Source organism: Pocillopora damicornis, chromosome 11 (assembly GCF_964200805.1).
Source record: "Pocillopora damicornis chromosome 11, jaPocDami1.2, whole genome shotgun sequence".
NCBI lineage: Eukaryota > Metazoa > Cnidaria > Anthozoa > Scleractinia > Pocilloporidae > Pocillopora > Pocillopora damicornis.
The window spans coordinates 19,282,273-19,305,710 of record NC_142680.1 but is presented as its reverse complement, the minus strand read 5'-3'; the positions used below and the strand labels follow the sequence as shown (position 1 = coordinate 19,305,710).

At 37.8% G+C, this 23,438-nt stretch overlaps 2 protein-coding genes, 1 long non-coding RNA gene and 3 pseudogenes across 6 annotated transcripts in view; 1 reads left to right on the top strand and 5 right to left on the bottom strand.

Annotated features, from left to right (window-relative positions):
- The window catches only part of LOC149038012 (uncharacterized), a 49,030-nt pseudogene extending 37,890 nt beyond the window's left edge, over positions 1–11,140 (bottom strand). The window contains exon 1 of the transcript XR_016180889.1: positions 11,018–11,140. The product of XR_016180889.1 is annotated as an uncharacterized LOC149038012 (transcript). The remainder of the gene's footprint in view (positions 1–11,017) is intronic.
- On the bottom strand, positions 216–7,234 carry LOC149038013 (uncharacterized). The gene is made up of 2 exons (XM_089186671.1): positions 6,386–7,234; positions 216–5,878 (listed from the first exon to the last, which is right to left on the bottom strand). The coding sequence occupies exons 1-2, from the start codon at positions 7,191–7,193 to the stop codon at positions 2,358–2,360; spliced, it is 4,329 nt and encodes a 1,442-aa protein (XP_089042797.1). The 5' UTR covers positions 7,194–7,234; the 3' UTR covers positions 216–2,357.
- Positions 1,005–1,625, bottom strand: LOC149038014 (uncharacterized; annotated as a pseudogene).
- A 919-nt stretch (positions 11,141–12,059) lies between the features above and the next one.
- Positions 12,060–14,539, bottom strand: LOC149038011 (uncharacterized). The gene is made up of 3 exons (XR_016180885.1): positions 14,306–14,539; positions 13,962–14,116; positions 12,060–13,115 (listed from the first exon to the last, which is right to left on the bottom strand). It is a non-coding gene; the product is annotated as an uncharacterized LOC149038011 (long non-coding RNA).
- Positions 14,539–18,118, bottom strand: LOC149038010 (DNA-directed RNA polymerases I, II, and III subunit RPABC2-like). Of its 2 annotated transcripts, XM_089186728.1 has the most exons (7): positions 18,075–18,118; positions 17,800–17,863; positions 16,965–17,007; positions 16,544–16,637; positions 16,106–16,177; positions 15,706–15,712; positions 15,309–15,520 (listed from the first exon to the last, which is right to left on the bottom strand). In XM_089186728.1, exons 1-7 carry the CDS (start codon positions 18,095–18,097, stop codon positions 15,437–15,439), a joined length of 387 nt encoding a protein of 128 aa, XP_089042854.1. In that variant the 5' UTR covers positions 18,098–18,118; the 3' UTR covers positions 15,309–15,436. The 2 variants fall into 2 exon arrangements, with proteins under 2 accessions (XP_089042853.1, XP_089042854.1); XM_089186727.1 differs by lacking the exon at positions 15,706–15,712 and having other exon boundaries at positions 14,539–15,526.
- A 60-nt stretch (positions 18,119–18,178) lies between these two features.
- LOC149038009 (RNA 3'-terminal phosphate cyclase-like protein) lies at positions 18,179–23,384 on the top strand (annotated as a pseudogene). The gene is made up of 9 exons (XR_016180872.1): positions 18,179–18,321; positions 18,461–18,532; positions 18,918–19,093; positions 19,547–19,621; positions 20,281–20,405; positions 20,902–21,027; positions 21,778–21,934; positions 22,200–22,303; positions 23,097–23,384. The product of XR_016180872.1 is annotated as an RNA 3'-terminal phosphate cyclase-like protein (transcript).
- The last annotated feature ends 54 nt before the right edge of the window (positions 23,385–23,438 follow it).

The following is a 23,438-nucleotide window of genomic DNA, read 5'->3' as shown; positions in this document are numbered from 1 at the left end:
TTGTAAAGGAAAAATATTCTGACATCTTTTATGTCCGTAACCTAAGGTGCATTTTAAACGAGGAAAAAATGTTACAGGTTGAGACAGGGTCTGAGGGGTGGGGACTTATTTATTTTTTCATATTTTAGAGTCAATGTAAACTTGTCTTTATCTCAAATAAACTCAGATTAAGACATGAAGTGTTTTTAATGGAGTTTCTGCAGTGAACATTGAGATGAATTTAAAAATATTTTATTTCAGTTGTAAAAACTGTAACACTAAATGGTTCATTCAAGGCTACACAACATTTTAATTTTTTACAAATCCATGTCACTTTTCTTCCAAGAGGGACCAGGATTTACTCTCATACATAGATTAAAAGGGAAGGGGTCCCTCACCTGGGTTTTATTATGAAGGGAGTAAGTTTATAAAGAAACTGTGGTGCTGACGTGGGGGAGTATAACGAGATAATTTGGTTTATCAACTGAGTTGTTCGATTCCTTCCCACCTTCGCAGCTGTCCTTCGGGAAGAAATTCGTTCGCACGCTAGTGTCACTAAAATGCTAGAAAACTGTACAACAGAAGAAACCTTACTAACTGCCGTTTACGATAAAAATATGATTTAAGCGACGTTTCCTTTAAGGAAGTGTCAGGAGCTGGTAAGGCGTGAAACGACCGAGGGTTCTTCTATTAAATTTATCGTGTATCGAATGCCGCAGAACGAGCAAAATGACTGCACAGTCCTATTCACAAGGCATCAATCAACAAAAGTCTTTCAAGCTTTTTCGATATTCTGATTGGTTATCTAGGTATCGGCATCTTATGTTGGAGTAACTAAAAATATGCGAGGCGTATTGCGTAAATGGACACCACTGGACAAATATTTCAAATATTAACCCGCGGCAAAATGGAAAAACTAGAAAATGTGCAGAGGGGTATGACAACGGAATGAAAGACAGCTTTCAAAATTACGATTTGTAGCAAGGCTGGTATTTGCACAAATAAAGGAAACCTCGCTTTTAACATTATGTGTGGCTGTGTCTAGTTGTTCTTCCTCCAAAGAGTTTAACTGTTATGTCAAGAGCACGCTGTCTGGACTGAGGTGCTGACGAGGAATTTCCCAAGGTAAGTGTTGTGTTACTCCGAGATTATCGTAGCTCCGAGCTCTGTCTGAGTGTTCTTCCCCGAAGAGTTTGACGCTTATGTCAACAGCACCCTTTCGGACTGAAGTGCTGACGAGAAATTGCCTAAAACATGATGTGTTAGTCAAAGATTGCAATAACTCTGAGCCGTGTCTGGGTGTTCCTCTCCGAAGAGTACAACTCTTATGTAAAGAGCACGCTGATTGGACTGAAGTGCTGACGAGAACTGAATTGCCTAAAACATGCTGTGCTACTCCGAGGTTAACGTAACTCTATGCTGTATCTAGGTGTTCTTCCCTAAAGAGTTTAAGTCCTATGTCAAGCGAACAAAGACAACTAGAATGTTGACAAGAAATTGCCTAAAGTATGCTGTGTTACTATGGGATTAAAGTATCTCTAAGCTGTGTCTAGGTGTTCTTCCCCGAAGAGTTTAACTCTTATGTCAAGAGCACGCTGATGGGACTGAAGTGCTGACAAATGTCTCCTGAGGCATGCTGTTACCATGGAAGAAAAGTAACTTTGAGCTGTGTCTAGGTGTTCTTCCCTGAAGAGTAAGTAAAAAGTAAGTGTTGTGCTACTCTGAGATTGCAGTAGCACCGAGCTCTGTCTGGGTGTTCTTCCCCGAAGAGGTTAACTCTTATGCCAAGAGCACGCTGATGGGACTGAAGTGCTGACAAAATGTCTCCTGCGGCATGTTGTTACTCTAAGAGAAACTGGACTAAAGTGCTGATAAAAATTCTCCTGAGGCATGTTGGGTTACTCTGAGAGAAAAATAACTTTGAGCCGTGTCTGGGTGTTCTTCCCCAAAGAGTTTAACTCTTATGTCAAGAGCGCGCTGCTTGGACTGAAGTGCTGGCGAGAAGTCGCCTGAGTCATGTTGGGTTACTCCGAGAGAAAGGTAACTTTGATGTCAAGAGCACACTGATCAGACTGAAGTGCTGACAAGATGTCGTCTGAGTCATGTTGGGTTACCCCTAGAGAAAGGTAACTTTGAGCTGTGTCTGGGTGCTCTTCCCCAAAGAGTTTAACTCTTATGCCAAGAGCTCGCTGATGGGACTGAATTGCTGACAAAAAGTCTCCTGAGTCTTGTTGTGTTACTCCAAGAGAATAGTAACTTTCAGCTGTATCTGGGTGTTCTTCCCCAAAGAATTTAACTCTTATGTCAAGAGCGCGCTGCTTGGACTGAAGTGTTGACGAGAAATCGCCTGAGTCATGTTGGGTTACTCCGAGAGAAAATTAAGCTTGAGCTGTATCTGAGTGTTCTTCCCTAAAGAGTTTAACTCTTATGTCTTGAGCACGCTGATGGGACTGAAGTGCTGACGAGAAATTGCCTAAAGCATGTTGTGTTACCCCGAGAGAAAGGTAACTTTGAGCTGTATCTGGGTGTTCTTCCCCAAAGAGTTTAACTCTTATGTCAAGAGCGCGCTGCTTGGACTGAAGTGCTGACGAGAAGTCGCCTGAGTAATGTTGGGCTAATCCGAGAGAAAGGTAACTTTGAGCTGTATCTGGGTGTTCTTCCCCGAAAAGTTTAACTCTAATGTCAAGGGCACGCTGATCAGACTGAAGTGCTGGCAAAGAGTCCCCTGAGGCATGTTGTGTTACTCCGAGAGAATAGTAACACCCAGCTGTGTCTGGGTGTTCTTCCCCGAGGAGTTTAACTCTTATGTCAAGAGCACGCTGTTTGCACTGAAGTGCTGACAAAAAGTCTCCTAAGTCATGTTGGGTCACTCCGAGAGAAAGGTAACTGTGAGCTGTATCTGGGTGTTCTTCCCCGAAAAGTTTAACTCTTATGTCAAGAGCACGCTGATCAGACTGAAGTGCTGACGAGAAATTGCCTAAAGCATGTTGTGTTCCTCCGAGAGAAAAGTAACTTTCAGCTGTATCTGGGTGTTCTTCCCCGAAGAGTTTAACTCTTATGTCAAGAGCACGTTGTTTGGACTGAAGTGCTGACAAGAAATTGCCTAAAGCATGTTGTGTTACTCCGAGATAAAAGTAACTTTCGGCTGTGTCTTGGTGTTCTTCCCCGAAGAGTTTAACTCTTATGTCAAGAGCACGCTGATGGGACTGAAGTGCTGACGAGAAATTGCCTAAATCATGTTGTGTTACTCCGATAGAAAAGTAACTCCGAGCTGTGTCTGAGTGTTCTTTCCCGAAGACTGTAACTCTAATGTCAAGAGCACGCTGATCAGACTGAAGTGCTGAGGAGAAATTGCTTAAAGCATGTTGTGTTAGTCCGAGAGAGAAGTAAATTTCAGCTGTATCTGGGTGTTCTCCCCCAAAGAGTTTAACTCTTATGTCAAGAGCACGTTGCTTGGACTGAAGGGCTAACAAGAAATCGCCTAAAGCATGTTGTGTTACTCCGAGATAAAAGTAACTTTCGGCTGTGTCTTGGTGTTCTTCCCCGAAGAGTTTAACTCTTATGTCAAGAGCACGCTGGTGGGACTGAAGTGCTGACGAGAAATTGTCTAAAGCATGTTGTGTTACTCCGAGATTAAAGTAACTTTCGGCTGTGTCTGCGTGTTCGTCCCCGAACAGTCCTCTTGCGATGTTAAGGGCATATTCAAAGGACTGAATGGCTTTAGGATAGTTTTGCATCTGAAGAAGAGTGTGGCCTTGGTCGAAATAGCTTTTATATAGTTCTTCTTGATGCAAATTTAAATCAAGATTTTTGTTAAGTTTAGTTCTATCTCCTGCGTTAACTTTTTCACTTTGTTTTAAGGTCTTTTTATGATAACTGATCCGTGTGTCGCACAACTTTGATGCTTCCTCAGCATTATTCAGTACATTTTTAAGTGTGGAATTGATGTTGCGCTGGAAGGTCCATGAACCAATGGAATGTGGGAGGATCTGTGTTTTTGTTTGATTTGACATCCTTAGCACAGATTTGCTTATTGCTTGCTTTGTTTCATAATCAGAGAACATTTCTGTTGCTTTACTAACAACGCAAATAGTTTCTAATCTAAGTGGTTGAGTGGTCATAACATCTGGTTCCGGGATATCTGCCTCGACCATTGTCAAATCTTTGTTGTTCACCGGAGGAATAACAAGAAGACTTGTGTCTCCTAATGCCCTGCATTCATGTAAAGCTTTGGTGTAAAACTCTAGTGAAGTTGCTTTCTTTGTATTGAAAAGATAGTAAGTAACAAGAATTTGCAGTGCAGTTACGCTGAGAATTCGCTGTTCCGGGCTGTCACTCATCAAGCAAAGAGCTTCTTGCAAGTTCTGAGCTCCGTCGTCTATTTTTCCTGAAACCAGTTGACAGATGCCTCTATAACACAGGATTTTTATTTTATCATCAGCCGACAAAGAAGGGCCTTTGGCTTTAGAGAGCAGCGTCATCGATCTTCCATGTATCTCCCAAGTCACTTCCGTGAATGCTAAGGACACCAGTAACTGACTGTAGAACGCGCCCTTTTTAAACTTCCGAGCTTCTTTAGTTGCATGATCGTAAATTTTGTCGATGATTTTTCCCTCGCACCAGAAAAGGGAATCTAGAAAGATTTCTGCTTTTGTCAGGACACCAAATGCAACGTCACATGTCTTAGGATCGGAGCAGCTCTCCATAAGACTTTGAATAATATTCTGCTTCTCTTCATAGAAATCAATAAATGCTTGCATGGATTTTCCTATCAAAAACTGTTGATTTAGCTGCTCGAAAAGAGAGACGTAAAATGCAGACAAACGTGCTTTGGAGTTCAGCATAGCCTCTTTCATTTTATCTTGACCTCTTTCCCTTACAAACGACAGAATCAACTTATGCATCCAAAATGACTCAGGTTTGAAGCTAGAGTCGAGGAAGGATTTTCTCCGAAGCCTATGCAAGATTTTCTTGGCCTCCAGAGTTGTTTTTACACCCATGACAGCTGTAGCAACTGAGTGGTTAAAATCTCCAGAAAGAAGACTAAGTGATACCAGCGCTTCTTTCTCTGATAGAGAGAGTCTCTGAAAAGAGGATTCAAAGAGGAGCTTCAATCGCAGATTGCTTGGATAATCTGGATTGTCCAACAGCTCCAAAAGGTTATCTTCTATAGATTCCTTGAAGCTAACTAAAAATTGAGTCGGCTGAGCATTATCTTCAGCAATAGAGGAACACAACAGTTTCATGGCCAAAGGTACAAACCCGCAGATTTTTGTAATATTCGAGCAGTCAGACGCGGTCGCTTTTGAGAGTAATCCGCTGACTAACGTTTCAGAGAAGGACTCGTGTAATGGCCCTATTCTTAATGCTTGATGGCCTTGAAAAGTCACATCCATAAATTCAAGAGATTGCCTTGTGGTAAGAAGAAATGTTAAGTTTTTGAATTGAAAAAGAAGGACTTCCAGAAGGTTTATGAAATCCTCCTTTACATTGGGTGCTCCACTTTCGAGTAAGTCATCGGCATTGTCAAGAATCATCACAAATTCACCTGAAATGTCGCTTAGAAAGAGGGAAAGTTCGTCTTCTATGGACATTCGCTGAGGCATTTGATCTTTTGTGAAGTGTCTTTTAAAGAAGCTCAGAAGCTGCGACGTCAGATCGTCTTTTGAAAGAAACCCTCGCATAGAGAAGAAGTATACGGGAAATCCTCCAGTTTGGAGTTGATGTCCGACTTCAGTTGCCACAGAAGTCTTACCAAAACCAGGCGAGCCCCATATTGACACGATCCGGGTACTTTTGGAAGTTAGGTGACTGCTGATGTCTTCACATTCTCTCTTACGGCCCGTGAAGTGTGGAACCCTTGAAGGAAGATTTGATGGTGGAAGGAATGGCTTTGAACCTTAAAAGGAACAAATTGAGGCAATCATGAAAGAGCTAATGTCGGTAGTTTGAAGAGCAAATAAAATAATGACTATAAAAAAGAGTACATTTTACAGTAACATTAAAAATCAAGTTTTATGGAGAGAGCTTTAATCATAGGCTTCTTGTTTTTTCCGCGAAGTTGTGATCTTAGGAACATCCTACAAGGGTCACGATGCCGGTAAATATAGTGGGTGGACTTTACTTCTTGAACAAATTGTTTTGAAATGAGAGATAACAGATTGTTCAAGGTAGTCCTCTGGTTATAGAAGAAAGTCACCTTAGAGAAGAAGAAAGGATTTTCTAGACATGTTCAAATTATTTTTGCGAAAACTGGAAGTTATCCCGTTGAACTATCTATACTAAAGTACAGAGTAAAACCGCTGTTGTTTCTTTTGTTCCTCCCTGCCAAAGTAGTGCTTATAATCTCTGCCACATTGCATCATAAAATTGTTGTTAATCTAAATATCCTGTAAAGTCTTCATACCTGTTGAATCTTGATCCATCTTAAGATTTAAATCATCTATTTTTCTCTCCAACAAAGCGAAGTCATCAGCTTTTACCATAGCATTCCCCTGTGCTACTAGTTTGTCGACACCTGATCTCACTTCTTCGAGACACTCTGCACGTGATGTTAGTTCTTCGAGGCACTTGATGTATGATCTCATCTCCTGTCTAATACTTTCTTGCAATTTGCGAACTTCTTTTGTGGGAAAGTCAGAATCTGTCAATCCACCGATGGCATCAATGGGATCTGTCTTGATACCAAGAGCTTTGAATGCTTCTTTAGGGAGCTGCACGTATTGGTCAAAGGTTGGTTTATCAATCTCTGACTTGCCTGTGTGACAAAGCACGTTTCGCAAAAGTCGAAGCTGATCAATCGCGAGAGCGAAGGTTTCGTCTCTATTTCCACTTGGACTCACAACAGATGGATGGAACTTTCCACGAGATACTTTATAGTGCTTTACGTACAGTTCACCAAGTGTCTTGTCATCACCTTTGCTATCTGGCATAGCGAAGGAATTTGCATAGATGGTGGCCTGGAACAGAGCGGTACAATCCCATTCTTCATAGGAGATGTGTGTAGGGACTTTGCTTTTTCCACCTTCTTCAGCGTGAAACAACTTTCTTACTACCGTGGAGTTATCCCACAGTTGATACCCGGGAAGATGTCCAAATGTGTTGTCCCACATGGATTTGAACGTCTGACGCAAAGCAATGGGAAACTCATCCTGTACAATGGTGGCAAACTTGAAATAATTCAGCTGCTCGTTCGTAAAAAGCTTTAGAGCCATACTAGGCGTTAGCTCTGGAGATAGCTATCCTCGACCAAATCCTAAAAGAGATTTAGTTTGTTCAAGCATACATACATCTTAACTGAAATTAGACAATGTATGTGGGGAGAAAAGGAAAAAAGTTCTTTCGTCATGTAGTTCTCGTATAAATAAACACTTAATCGCACATGTGCACTGGCTCTATGAATTGTGCATGACGGCATGGATACCAAAATTGGCTACACAACTAAATTAACTTGAGACAAACTGAAAACTCATCTCTACTTTATATTATAATAAAGATGTGTGCTTTGAATCTGCTTTCTGTTTGGACGCCAAGTCCAAGCACTTTGTAATTAAAACTAAAATATTTCACTCTCGGGGTTCAAATGTTGTATCTCATTAAAATGCAAACACCGAGAAATCGAAGACTGACGACATAGGAGGAATGTGCACCTTAGAACTTAAAGTCCTTCAAAAACTTCACTTGAGTAAGATTAGTATAGCGTCAAAACCTATTTTTTTCAAACCTCAACTCCAGTTTGTTAACACAGAGTCTTCTTTGCCAGTAAATAGTTTGAACTAATATATAAAACTGATATGATACTTTCACGGTATTTTGATTTACATGTTTATAAAACTCTTTCAAGTTGCCAAAGACTTAATATTTTCTGTTGTAGCTTCCAACAAGATATCCAAAAATGAATGGGATTACGAACTTACATGGCATGAACAAGAAGCACAAAGAAGCAAATTACTGCGCATTTGATCATAGCAGGAAATTGAAAGGTACAAAAGATTGCATTTTAATTTATGCAATTTATTTAAGCGGCTTAAAGCTTTTACATTCTCTGTGTGTGAGATGATGACTGCCAAACGTCAAATTCTGTTACTAACAGCAGTGATCAGAAATCGAGTGTTGTGCCAAGTCTAACAAAGTTTGGAGTTTCTTAGACCTTCATCGATATTGTCTGTTGTTGTTTTATTTCGTTAACAGTTGAAAAAAACTGTTACTTACCTACCTTGAAATTCAAGTTAGAGCGAGAAATATCATGATGGCAGACGCACAAACTGATAATCTTATTGATTATTGGACGAATTGCAAGACTGCAACTCGAAATTTATCCGGAGACTGGTTGAGGTGTTATGACTTGTTATTCTTACCACAAGGAAATTTTAAATTCTAATATGTTAAACGACTATGCAGTAAAGAGTTCATTGTTCTCGAGAAATGTGGCGTGATGCTTTATAGGTCAAACACAACTTAGCAAGGAAAATTTCCCTTTTAATCTGGACAATACACTCAGCATAGCTACCCTGAACAATGCTCTTCAAAATTCCCTGACTTAGTCTTGACAGAAATAACAATTATAATCTTCATTCTTACATCTTGAGCAGGTGTCCTTTTTGAGTAGTTTAAATTAAGTTAACTTGAAACAGTAAAACCTGATCTCTACTTTACATTAGAATAAAGATGTACGCTTTGAATCTATTTTCCGTTTGGATGCTAAGTCCCCCCAATTGTAATAAAAACTTAAATATTTCCCTTTCGAGGCTCAAATGTGGTAACTCATGATCATCAAAATGCGGAAACCGAGAAATCAAAGACTGTGACGCCATAAGAGGAATGTGCATTTTAGAACTTAAAGTCCTTCAAATAATTCACTTCAATAAGCTTGGTATAGCGTCAAAACGTAGTTTTTTCAATTCCCAACTCCACTTTATTGATACAGAGTTTTCTTTCCCAGCAAACAGTTTGAATTCATTTCACGTCTGATGTGATACTTTCACGGTGTTTTGATTTTTACATGTTTATGAAATTTCAAAACTCTTTCAACTTGCCAAAGACATAATAATTTCTGTTGTAGCTTCCTACAAGATATCATAAATGAATGGGATTACGAGCTTGCATGGCATGAATAAGAGGTGCGAAGAAACAAATTATTGCGCATTTGATGATGACAGGAAATTGAAGGCTACAAAAGGTTGCAATTTCATTTATGCTAAAAGCGACTTAAAACTTTTACATTCTCTTTTCCTAAGGTGATGACTGTCAAACGTCAAATGCCAAACGTCAAATCTTGTTAGCGACAGCAGTGATCAGAAATTAACTGTTGCGCCAAGTCTGACAAGAGCGAGAAATATCATGATTGCAGATGCACAAAGTGATTACCTCAATGATTATTGGACGAACTGCAAGACTGCAACTCAAAATTTATCCGGAGACGTGTTGGGGTGTTATGACTTGTTATTCATACCACTCGGAAAATTTAAACCCTTAATATGCAAAATGCCTCTGCAATGAAGAGTTAATTATTCTCCAGAAATGTGGCTTGATGTTTACGGGTGAAACACACCTTAGCAAGGGAAATTTCCCTTTTAATCTGGACAATACACTTAGTATCGTTCAACTTCCGTTTTGAAATAAACATGACAACCCTACACAATGCTCTTCAAAGTTCCCTGACTTAGTCTTGACAGAAATGACAATTACTTTCTTCAATCTTACACCTAGAACAGACATGTGTTTTGAGTTGTCTAAATTAAGTTGACTAAACTATCTTGAGACAAATTGAAGACTCACCTCTACTTTATATTAGGATAAAGATGTACGCTTTGAATCTGCCTTCTTTTGTCTATTTGTCCTTCTAGACAGAAAGTCTCTTATATTGTTGATGAACGCTCTCGTTTTTAGTAAACTGTTCTATTGCTCAACTGTATGGCCTAACACTTCTGAAGGCAATGTAAAGAAACTCCAATTAGTACAGAATTTTGCTGCGCGCATCGTGTTAGGTCTTAGGAAATATGATCACTTCTTAGAAAGCATAAGATCCCTTAACTGGCTTACTGGTAAGGATAGACTCCTTCTTAACGATGCTGTAATGGTATTTAAATGTCTTAATGATCTAGTCCCAAAATATCTGGCCAATATATTTGTACCTCGTTCTCATATTCACACCGGGACTACGCGATCATGCAATCTTTTATTATCCCTCGTTGTCGTCCACGTTCATTCACATGTCGTGGATGCAAACTTTGGAACTGTTTCTCTAATGATTTGAAAGCTGCGGACAATGTAAATACCTTCAGGCGTCGTTTAGCGCAGAAGCTATTAAGCGGTGAACATTTGTGTCGAGTATAACTTCATTTTTGAATTATATTCCTAGGTCTTTTGTAATTGATTCTAGTTATAAAATGTCTTATTTACCTATTTTTCCTTCTCCTTTTTAACTTATATGTATTTTAAAAGTTGTAGTTAGACACTGTAACCGAAAAGCCCAAGTTGGGAGTTAATATGAACGTGTGTATGTATTTGAATGCCAAGTCCCAGCACTTTGTAATTAAAACTAAAATATTTCCTTCTCGAGATTCAAATGTTGTATCTCATTAAAATGTAAAAGCCGAGAATCGAAGACTGTGACGCTATAGGATGAATGTGCATCTTAGAACTTAAAGTCCTTCAGAAAATTCACTTCAATAAGCTTGGTATAGCGTCAAAACTTATTTTTTCCAAACCTCACCTCCGCTTCATTGACACAGTTTTCTTTGCTAGCAAACAGTTTGATTTAATTTCACGTCTGATATGATACTTTCACGGTATTTTGATTCACATGTTTATGAAATTTCAAAACTCTTTCAAGTTGCCAAAAACTCAATATTTTCTGTTGCGAATTCCTAAAAGATATCCTAAATGAATGGGATTACGATCTTGCATGGCATGAACAAGAAGCATGGAGAAACAAATTATTGCGCATAACAGAGTTTGGAGTTTCTTAGACCTTCATCGATATTGTCTGTTATTGTTTTATTTCGTTTATAGTTTAAAAAAAATGTTATTTACCCACCTTCAAGTTAGAGCGAGAAATATAATGATGGTAGACGCACAAACTGATTATCTTGTTGATCAGTGGACGAACTGCAAGACTGCAACTTGAAATTTATCCGGAGACTGATTGACGTGTTACGACTTGTTTTTCACACCTCATGAAAATTTTAAACCCTTAAGGTACTAAATGCCTATGCACTGAAGAGTTCATTGTTCTCGAGAAACGTAGCGTGATGTTTATCCGGAGACTGGTTGAGGTGTTATGGCTTGTTTTTCACACCTCATGAAAATTTTAAACCCTTAATATGCCAAATGCCTGGGCGCTGAAGAGTTCATTGTTCTCGAGAAATGTAGCGTGATGTTTGTTTTAACTATTTTTTTAGTTTCTACCTGTTATCCTGTGATAAAATCAGTGTTGAAAGATAACGTCTCGCTTTCAATGTAACAGACGGGCCCTGCTGTTATTCTTTAATTTTCAATTTCTGGCCTCGATAAAATGTTTAAAATCAATAAAATCTTCTCTTAAAAGCGAGGCTAAGAAGGCTAATATGCTTTCCGAAAAGAAAAAAAGTATAATCATACTCGCCCTTTAGAAAAATGACTAATGCAGGAACAAACTACTCTACGTAGCACGCGCTGGATTGCGCACAAGCGACAACCTCGTTGCCAAGCTCCTCTCTCCATGGGGGAGGTAGAACCCTGGGAACCTGTCGTGTGAGTGACACCAGCTTGACAGTGGCACACACGAGGGAGAACCGGGGGTGCTATTCTTCGCCTGCGTATTTTGCGCTCGTCAAGTGCGCTGGCCTCGCAAGGTAGAAACAAAGACACATTCTTGGATGTTCCCTGCAGCAAATATTTAGGCTTGTTGTGTAACACGTGTCAGGGTAGAGACAACACAGTGTAACGAGCCAAACACGGGAGTGATTTGTTTGGATAATCTGTGGCTATCTTAGGTAAGAGAATTTCCCTCTTTCCATATTACACTGCTGCCATACGGGAATTAGGCAATACAATATGACACTAATACTTCTTGCAACAATGAAGAAACACTTACAACCTGGAATTATGATACTCATCACAACCAGTGCTCACAACATTAACAGGGGTAGTACATGTTACAATATGTTTTACAACACTGTAGAAATAATAAATATTAAAATATTAACAATTCTCTTCACCCCGACTGTACTATTAATGATCAATAATTAATATTAGACTGTAATATATCAAATGTTTATGCTTAGTGAAATTTTTTTCTTGAAAAGTTAAAGAAACTCATCACTGCTGTAAAAGATTTTGACACATCTACCATTACTACTAGCCCCAGCATGTGTTTAATGATAATATTTCTAATACACAACTGTTATGCACATTTCCCAAAATTACTTTTTCACAAAATACAAAACTGAATGCAAAAAATAAGACATTTTGATTATGACAAAGGAAATTTTTCAAAAAAATCATCGCACGTAAAGTTCTACAAATTACTGATAGGTTCCAAGCTTCTGCTGGTATATCAGTATTCAAAATAAATACAAGCTTATTACTGAATGAATAAAATCTCGTGATATATGAAAGTCAGGAATCAGTTTGAGATGGCCCATACAGCTTGGAACAGACCTTAAGAAGTTTTGTTGTTGTTATTTTTCTTTTCCAATATGTACTCAGTCGAATACTGACTGATCTGTGACTGCAAGTGATGGCAATCTTGCTGTTGAATCCCGATCAACTTTTTGTTCCTTACCAACTGCACGTTTTGAACAGAAAGTTGGGCCACTTGATGCAGTGACTGAACTAGAGTGTAAAAAGGAACTTGGCTGCTCCTACCAGTTTCACCACTGAGAAGCTTCAGCCAGCTTTCAATGTCATTCATTGTTCTTATTGGCTGACAATAAACAGACCAATCCCCAATGGGGTAAAAGGTTAGTGATCCATGTATCCTCAATGTATTTAATTAGTTCCTGAAGTGTTGCTGTGGTTGCCTGTACTTTAAGTCTCTAGAACTGAGTAAAAATCTCGTTGCTGGGCAGTAAGGGTAATGCAAGCAGTTTTCTAATGTATTTGTGCATACCATTATCCTCAATGCACAGTGCTTGCAGACCAAGTTCTTACATCTGACAAAAATATGAGCCAAAAAATTTTAGTCTTTTCATTGATGGAGAGCATGACTACTATCTCTAACTAAAAAAGGTTTGTAAACATTCCACTTGAAAAATAAACAAATGGGAAGTTTGTTTGGACTAAGCATCTTGCCCTATTACAAAGATAAACCATGCATGAACTTGCCCCTGAGGTTGGCCAATCGTAGTGTTCATTTGGATGCCGTTGTTAGCAAATTGCATATTGCTCATATAGTCTAATTGTCCAGGTGAGAGTTGTTATGAAAAAGACAGTCAGCAATTCATGTTTTCACAACCAGAGGAGAAAACCATCAATTGCTTTCTCAAAAAAACAGTCCTTTACATGACAAACTTGTCCCAGACAATTGGGAAGGGGACATGTAAGAGTGAAAGAGTAAGATCATGTCAGGGTGGCTGATAAGAAATGAGAGGGTTGGTCAAAGAGCTTGATGGCCTTATGCTGTAATTCTGTTGGTGCAAAGAGCTCAGACCATCATACAAGTCCATTCAACTTGACTTGAAAAATTCATTATAACTTCCAACAATGGACTAAACACTCCAGGAGCTGGGAAAAAACTGCACTGGAGCGGCAACGAACTGTAACATGAAATCTGGCTGCTGTAGGGTGAAAAATGACTGCTTGGAAATGGCAAGCGAAAAAACTGACCCAAAAAGGCTTACACGTCCTTTAGATACTAACAAATATACTACAATAAATTACTCGACTAACATGCTAAAATATATTCCGCACGCAAGACAAACTAACATACAAAAATCCCAAAGGGCAAAAACAAAAGACACTAATAAACAGGTGTTTAGTTCTTTACATTCAGAGTTTACCTTTTTCCACATTAACTAAGAGGACATCCCTGTAGCTTTGCATGTAGGACAACAGACGAAAGTGCTCCCCACAATAATGCCTCATCAAAATCTGCTGTAACAAATTGCACATGAAGCCATTCACATGGTAGAAGATGGATGATCTCTCTCAAAATCTGATAGAAAAAGAATCAATAATTCACTCAAATTGGGTATTAAATGAGCATATTTTGCTTTGTTCTGATTGGCTGTCAAGGTAACTTTGGCCTTGATATTAAAAATTTCAATTGAAGAGTGCTCTAACCATTATTTACATTGAAAAAATGTGGGACTGAGCATTTAGAGGGAGTTATATGTATACTAACCTTCTTGTAATCTCTCTTTTTCTTTGAGGACATTAAGACAAACACTAATTGCACTTGTTTTGCAGACTCGGCAGACATGTTGGTGAAAGGGTTCCTTGACTATCTTGTCATTTCTGTCTATGTACCATGTTTTTGTTGCAGCTAACTGACTCAGCTGTTGTTCTGTAGCAAAAATAAAGTGGCACCACTTCTTTCCTTTCACTTCCACTTGGTAAAAACCTGATGGAATGATGTCCTCTTTAAAGGAGAAGTTGAGGTCCACTTTGGGCAAAGTTGGGCACACAGAGGTTACAGGCAGAGCTTCCTGAAGAGTCTATTTAAAATAAAAATAAAAATTGCAGCAAAAATTAATAGGGCCATGTCACAGAGTACAAGTGGAAAAGGAAAATTCAATAATTTGCTGTTGGGGGGGGAGGGGGGGAAGGGGGGGGGGAGGGAGGAGAAAGGAGAAAGGGAAGAGAGGTTACCTGCCCTTGACTAAGAGACTGTTCATCATTTTTTTTTTTGATAGAAAATTAACTTTCTTAAATATGGTTTATTGAAACAAAAAAGTATCCAATTCTAACTTCCTATATTTGGAATTATGACAAATGTTGCACAATACAATAACAACAATAGTTCTTTATTTGGTTATCAAGATATGATTAATGGTTTATTGTAACCTTCCTTTTATTAAATGTAGTTTAAGGAAAATATTTTGTTGACCCTTCAACTCCCAGAAGTGATTAACATGTACCTTCTCCCTAAAATATCCATACATTATCCAGCAAGCAGGTAATGAGAATATTCAAACTTATCAGGTAGAAGTTGTTATCTCAATCTTACTCCAAATTCTTATGACTAATTTACAAGGAAACATGTAGCAGCCAGAAGGGAGAATTAACAATCAGATCTTGGGAGTTAAAAGGTTAAAAGAAAAAAAAAGTGTTAGATGCCAATAATTTTTTTTACATTCAAAACTTTAAGGGTTCAGTACAGGCATTGTATAATTATTGAGTAACATGCCACAACAGATGTAAATGGATGGGGTTAAAAAAAAAGGAAAATGAAGTATTTTTGTTCATGGACATAAAATGAACTAAGAAGCACATCACACAACTGCTTACAACTAAAACTACCACCAATGCAGTTTCATTCTGTGATGATGAGTTCATCTATTACCCAGACTTCTAGGCTTCTGTCTGGAAGATATTGCCAAAAAGTAATGGGGATTTTCTTGCTCTGAAATAAAATCTAAAATGAATGAAGAGGCTTGCAACTCCTGTGATTGATGTACTTTTGCAATTATTTATCCAGGTTCATTTGTCATATAGTCTAATAAATATTATTATAAATCTGCATGAATTATATCACAGATGCTGCAATCCTATTGGCTCTGCTGCCCACTATAGATAATTAACCCTTGATCTCCATGTAGTAGTTTATTCTGGCTTAGCACACATCAACTGTCACAAAACAGAGATCTAAGTAGAGATATTAAAAACTCTCTTTGGATTACATTGCTGAGACAACTTGGTACTGGCTGTTAAACTACTTATGCTGTAAGTTTTAGTTTAAATACTCTGTTAACCCTTTAACTCCCAAGATCTGATTGTTAATTCTCCCCTGTAGCTGTGACACTTTTCCTTGTAAATTAGTTATGAGAACTTGGTGCTAGATCAAAAAAAGCAGCTTCTACCTAATAAGTTTGAATATTCTCATTACTTGTTTGCTGAAGAATGTATGGATATTGTAGTGAGAAATTTTATGTTAATCACTTCTGGGAGTTAAAGGGTAAAAAAAATTCATTAAAATTCTTACTTGAGTTCCTTCATGGCTATCTGTAGAGGATCTGTCTGTCCTTCAAGTTCCACCATAACAGGGGCACCCATACTGGTTATAAAAACACAACAGATAAAATTGAGTTCCTAAAATTGTGGTCTTCCCAGAATGGACTGAAATAGTCTGTAGCCAAGGTATAACTCAAGATCTCTATCCCTGCCATTAAGTCTTTAACAATCTTTATTTGTTGAGTTAACTAACCCTTTAACTCCCAAGATCTGATTGTTAATTCTCCCCTCTGGCTGCAACACATTTCCTTGTAAATTGGTTACAAGAATTTGGTGTTCAATCAAGGTAATATAATATCCTGTACCTGATGAGTTTGAGTATTCTCATGACCTATTTGCTGAATAATGTATGGATATTATAGGGAGAAGTTACATATTAATCACTTCTGAGAGTTAAAGGGTCAAGTACCTTATCTGTAGAGCTCTAGTTCTTAATACTCTTGCTCTCTCATATTTTGTCATATATGGTGTTGTGATTCTTTTTGTTGATTCTTGGCTTTCTTCTGCAAATTGACATAAAAAGAGGGAATTAAAATCACATTAAAGCCATGAAAATGTTCAGAAACTGTTATTAAATATTATTCAATATTCACTGATAAATGTTCACTTATAAGGGTTGTAGTAGCAACTTTGAAGGATCATGCAACTTCCCTACTTTAATAAAATGAAATGCAAGAAACATTTCTTCATCCTGTGTCTTATAATTAACATGGTTAACTCTTTGAGGCCAAGTGGCCACAACTTCTGGAGTTTTTGGTTTTGTTCTCATGGATTACCTTATTTAACTGAGATTTTATAGAACACTGTTCAAAAATTATTGTAAACTATACCTGTTGTGGGTAAAATATCAATATTATCTGTGTCTTCTGTTGGCTGAAAAAAAAAACACGATAGGATATTAGATACAACCTCCACCAGGAGAGGACAATAGCAACAAAGAAGTATTTTACCACTCTTGATTACTGTGAAACTCAGAAAACCATGAACTTCAGACTGAATATTACTTTATAAAATTTGATCTATCCAAGAAAACATGGCAGCCAGCCATCAGTCAGGTGTGAGAAATCTCAAATTCACGCAGTAAATACTGATTAGTTTGTGCTCTAGTATTTAATTTTGCCTACATATCCTGATCACACATGTGATTGGTCATGACACATTATTATTCCGGGCACGATGAGGTAAAATTTCTGCACAGCCCCATACTACATTATGCGTTCAGTTCTTGGAAACAGAAAACAGTGACAAAAACAATACATTTCGACTGGGAAAACAGATTTGTTTTACAATAGTATGGAGCTGTACGGAAATTTTACCAAAAAATCATTTATATCCTCTCTGAGAGTATCGCTACTATATCAAACTAAAAATCTCCACCAACTTGATTATGATAATTTGTAAGTGTTGTTTCACTCACATGTAACCGAAATTACACGTGCGTTGTCAAAATTATAGTAAAAGACTTCACGCTAATCCGCCAGGGTCTGACTTCTCTATCGATGTACAACACGAGGTAGAAGATTTAACTAGTGTTATCTAAACAGTTGAACTATTTTTCTTGTTAAAAAAAGACATGTTCCCGGCCTCTAAAATTCAAAAATTTCAGTTAAAAATAGTAGATCCACTAAATTAACTTATTCAGAAAATAATGGCTAGAAAGCTTACCTCTAAGTCATCTACATCTTCAAAGTGGTCTTCTTCTTCGACCTCATCGAGGTCATCGTCATACCTAGAAGAAAATCGAGAAAGTTCTCCATCGCGACTTCTGCTGTGAAAAAGTAAATTAGAGAACGATTGCTTCGTTTCCGCTATTATCAACCACTACCACAAGAAATGACTTTGATCGATGTATAAAATGCGTCAAAACATTAATTCGGTATATAATTATGTACAAGTGAATCACTGCGGAAAAGATCTCAAGATTCGCTAATTTGGAATGCCCTTCCAAATCGTCGTCCGCCATTTTAACGAAAAAGTTACTGGTCCAGCAGCAAAATCCAGAGTGTAAGAGTACATCATATATGACAAGTGGAAAGGTCACCCACCTGCGTTTTTCAACATGGCGGCTGATTTGACATACGAAGGTTGTAATTTTTTCCGACAAAGACTTGTTTTGGCGACGCTTAGCGGTAAATCAGTGAAAATAAAAAAATATAAGAGCTGTTGAAGACGATCCTGGGCTGAAAGGTGCGTCCATTATTGAACTGATTATAGAAATCACAGCCTTTTCAGCCGCTAACTTCAGCTATAAAAAAATTATATAAAATATGCTTCGTGTTTTGCTGTCTAATTTGAGAATTTTTACTGTCTGTGTAACCCTTTAAAGATTTTGAAGCAAGTTTTATACGGCTCCTGGACAAGGTAACAAACGGATCACGAATAGAAATTAATGAAACAGGTAAGACTTCAGATCATTTGTCAGATAATTCTCGTTATTTCTTTATAAGTTTTTAATGAATGATAGCACTGCTCGGCCAGGTAATGTCCATGATAGAGGTCCTATTAGGGGTTATCGGGATACGGAATATTTGGCTAAAAGATTGTAGGGATACGGGATACTTAAAGAAAAAATTAAAGGGATATTTGAAATAGATATTCCAGGATGTAAACTTGAGTTTTAGGATAGAAAATACAGCAAGAAACAGGATACGGGATGTTTAAGCCAAACATTAATACTATAGGGGACACTTGCCCCCCCCCCCCTCCCCTTTCCTTCCCAATGGGGCCTAATTATTAAAGCTATATTACCCTTATGTTTGGATATTTTGTTTCCTTTTCCAAAGGTACAATGCTGTTTTATAAACCTGGCCTGTTAACTGGAGGAACCATTGACCATGACTGTAATCCTCAAAGATCCATTGGTTATTACCTGGAAGCAGTGGTGCTGCTGGCACCATTTTGCAAGAAACCTATCAGACTTACTCTGAAAGGAATAACAAATGACAGACATGATCCAACAGTAAGCCAGAAATAATATCATATTTTTTTATTGCGGAGAATTGACCCTTTAAGCTCTCAGAGTGATCAGCTTCTAACTTCTCCTTAAAGTACACTGCTGTATAATTCAAGAAGATCATGAGAATAACAGAAACGATCACCTACATAAGAAGCTTTGATTGTTACACAAATTCTTCTTGTCATCATCAAAGCAAATGTATAAAGAATCAAAGAGTATGGCAAATGTTAGGTTGTAAAGAGTTACAGGTAAATACAAAAAAGATCAAATGTGTAATTCCGATTTGTGTTGATTTTTTTCCAGTTTTTCTCTGTTTTGTAAAAACTCTCGTTTCATATCTAATAGCATAGACAAAAAACAATATGGAAAATGAGCTCATATAAAGGTCCATAATTAGATTACTTCTGAGAAATGTGTCTTTCCTAGAATTTGATGATTGCTGAATGCTGTTATTAGGTTGACATCATTAAAACAGTTACTTTCCCTCTGGTAAAGAAGTTTGTGGTGGATGATGAAGGCCTAGATTTAAAGGTATCGTTAGCTATTATTAATGAATTTAATTATTATTATGATTGTTATCATTATTAATGATTTTCCAAGTAGAATTTTAACACATGCAAAAGATTGAGTCATGCATTAATTGTACCATTAGTGAACTTAGCTGGAAAGAAAGTTAAATAATATGAATCAGCTGCCCCTTTCAACATGGTTAAATAAATCTCTACTCCATGAAGTAGTAATTTAAGTCATGTTATCAACAAGGTCACCATAATAGCTAAGTAATTCTAATTCTGTACATTTAAATATTAGAGCAGAGGGGAGAGGCACATCTAGATACCTCATACAGTGCCCCTTAATTTAGGATAAAAAATTATTCGCTATACAAAGACAAAGATGAAGTACGTGTCTTTGAATAATTTATATTGAGTTAAAAAGTAATGTGAAAGTGCTTTTTTCTGGTTAGTAGAGGAAAGAGGACTGCAATAGATCATTCTTACTGAACATTACAGGGGCCATATTTTTTACCAAAACAATTGAATTGGGGCAAAGTTGATGTCCAAAACAATCCCGTGGGATTTTAACTCTTTTCCTTTAATCGATTTTTATAATTTGTTGCAATTAATGTACATAGCTGTTCAGAAAATGATGAAATACATGTATTATCATTTCATTGACTTTTTTTGTCACAGATTGTGAAAAGGGGAGCACCTCCAGAGGGAGGAGGGGAGGTGGTATTCTCTTGTCCTGTGAGGAGAAACTTGCAGCCATTACAATTCACAGATCCTGGCAAGATAAAAAGAATAAGAGGCCTTGCGTATCCTTTACTTTTTCCCTTGGTATAAGTGTTATAACTTTATTACAGGGACTGCAAGATCAAAGTGCTTGCTAATTATTTTTCATGTAATTCATATGGACTCATTTATTTCATTCTTTATATTTTTTTATACCTCCTTGTAAGTATTTTTTGTTAAATTTTTTAGCGTTTTTCCTCGTCAGGCACACCTTTTCTCACATTTCCACACTGCATGTTATTTCATAGTCCTCTTGTATTTAAAGCCAGTTTCTTTTATGTGTTATCACTTTTTAAGTCAGTTTACCAAAAGTTGCTCTTGGCACAGTCCTCTTAAATAATTTATGTTATTTATGTTATTAGCTTCAACCTACTACTTCTACGACTAGTATTGCTGCTGTCTCAATAACAGATATTTCAAGTTTTTGTGATAACATTTTTGCTGTTACAGAGACCATTACACATAGACCACTATTTTTTTGGGAAAAAAGTTGATTTGCTTTAACCAAACCTTAAACAGGTATGCTATGAGAGTTTCTCCAGCTATTTGTAATAGGGTGGTTGACGCAGTGCGTGGTGTATTGAACCAGTTTGTGTCTGATATCTACATTTATACAGATCACTGCAAAGGAGGTCAATCTGGAAAGTATGTCATTTTACAACAAACCTTTTACTTTTTTACCAGTAAATCAGCATGTTTCACCACAATTCATGCAGTAAATATCCATAGCAAGACAAAAAGTTATCTTTCTATATTTCCTTACTGAGCATAAAGCTTACCATGTTTCTTCTTCTCTTTACAAAATGTGGTGCTATCAACATTGCTGATCCTAGCAGAGTGCAGGATATGTGTCATATATGAAATTCATAATGGGCCTTAGAGTCTCTGTGGCTCAGTGGTAGAGCATGGGAGTGTGGAATCTGAAGGTTTGAGGTTCAATTCCTCATGGGGACTCAGAATTTTTTCTTTGTCCTATGCTCATGAGAAGATGACAACCATATTTCTTAATATCCAAAGTGGCAAAATTTATGAGAAGTTTTACTACTCCTCCCCCTCCCCTGTAAGGGGTGACTGCCCATTGTAAATTGTCCTTGGCATTTTTTAGATTTACTTAAGAAGTTATCAGTACCCATTCATACTCCTGAGAAGAGAGAGGAACTGTGAGGGTAAGGTGTCTTGTCCAAGAAGGCAAAGTTATAACGCTTGCTAGTTCTTGCGCCCAGATTTGCTAATGCTACTGAGTCAGTGCACTTCTGTTGTGCTGGTGATATTACGATAAGCAAGCTTTTCAGAGTCTCTTAATACCAGAGATGCAATGTGTTCTTTTGTCATAAGCATGGTACACCATTAGTCATCAGATTAATGATAATCATGATTAAAAATGTCTTCCTTCAGGTCACCAGGGTTTGGGATCTCATTAGTTGCAGAATCAACAACTGGTGCCATGCTAAGTGTTCAGACATCATCTACCCCAGTAGGGGAGGGTCAGCCAGTTGTCCCTGAGGATCTTGGCAAACAGGCAGCTGAAATGTTACTTGAAGAAATTTACAAGGTAAGGTTTTTCCTGCTTTGGTCAGTTTCCTTGTTTATACTTTGATCCTTCATTGGCTCGTGATATGTTCCTTTGTTCTGGTTGGCTACTGTGATTGCTTTCAGTTTTGGATGTATGACACTCAATCAAAATGCACTCCATTAATATCTCTTGGCAGCTGGTGATCAGGCTTACACTCATACTAGCTTTTAAAACAATGATTAAAGTATAGCTGTATATTCTGAAATAAGACTCACCATTATTATTTTTCTTTCTCCTTTGATAGGGAGGCTGTGTTGACTCTCGCCATCAGAGTGTTGTTCTCCTTTACATGATTCTGGGACAAAGGGATGTTTCTAAAATTCTCACTGGTCCACTGACTCCATATACGTAAGTAGTTGATAATGTCTCTAAGTGAAAAGAGTAAATAAATTCACACAATTTTCTGTTAGCTGGAGTTATGATCTGTTGTGTGTTATTTGGAAAGATTTTTTTAACTGCTTGGCATCAGTCTGGCTCTCATTCAATTGCACAAAGGAGAGAAGGGAGAAGGAGGAGAAACAGAGAGATTGAAAAGTGGGAAGAGGCAGTGTTAGGGAGTATGATGGAGGACACAAAGGAGGAGACAGGGAGGGAGGGGGAATGGAGAGAGGATAGAAGCATTATACGGGGTATATGGAGGGCACAGTGGAGGGGAATGAGGTAGCAGGGGGGCAGGAGGAGGGAGATAAATTTAGAGGAGGACAGGGAGGGAGGGAGGGGAAATGGAGGAAGACAGAGGGATGGAGAGGGAAAGAGAGAAGGAGAGGAGATGATGAGGAAGGAAAAGATAAAGAAGAGAGGGGAGATAGGAAGAAGGAGAGGGACAGGGTGGCATGGAGGTGAGGTGTAGAGGATGATGGGAAATGAAGACGAGTGCAGCTCAGATAGAGAGGAAAGGTCGAATGGATAATAGGAAGAGAGGGAAGAAAGGGAGATGATGGAGAATAGAAGGAGATGAAAGAGAGGTGAGATAGACAGGAAGAAAGGAAAGTGTTGGAAGGAAGGAGAAATGGAGAAAAGTGAGTGGGGAGGGAGGGGAGAGACGGCTTGGTGGTTGCAGGTTCATTATAAATGTTATTGTTTTCCTTCTACTCAGTAATTTTTTTAAATTTTCTCAATACTATCATCAACTCTTTTACAGCATTCAATTTTTAAGGCATCTAAAAGAATTTTTTGGAGTGATGTTCAAAATACAAGCACAACAGAGTGATGACGACAACAGTGTAGCAGGAGGAGAGAGTAAAATCTTGCTATCATGTGTAGGGGCTGGATACACGAACATTAACAAGACTATGGTGTAAACAAAAACAAAAAGCAGTGAAGTCAGGGATATTGAGACCTTGATTCTGCGGGAATTTATTTATTTTTTCATTATAGAGTGAATGTAAACTTGTTTTCATCTCAAATAAACTCATATTGAGACATGAAATGTTTTTAATCGAGTTACTGCAATGAAACGTTGAAATGAAGTGAAAAATCTTTC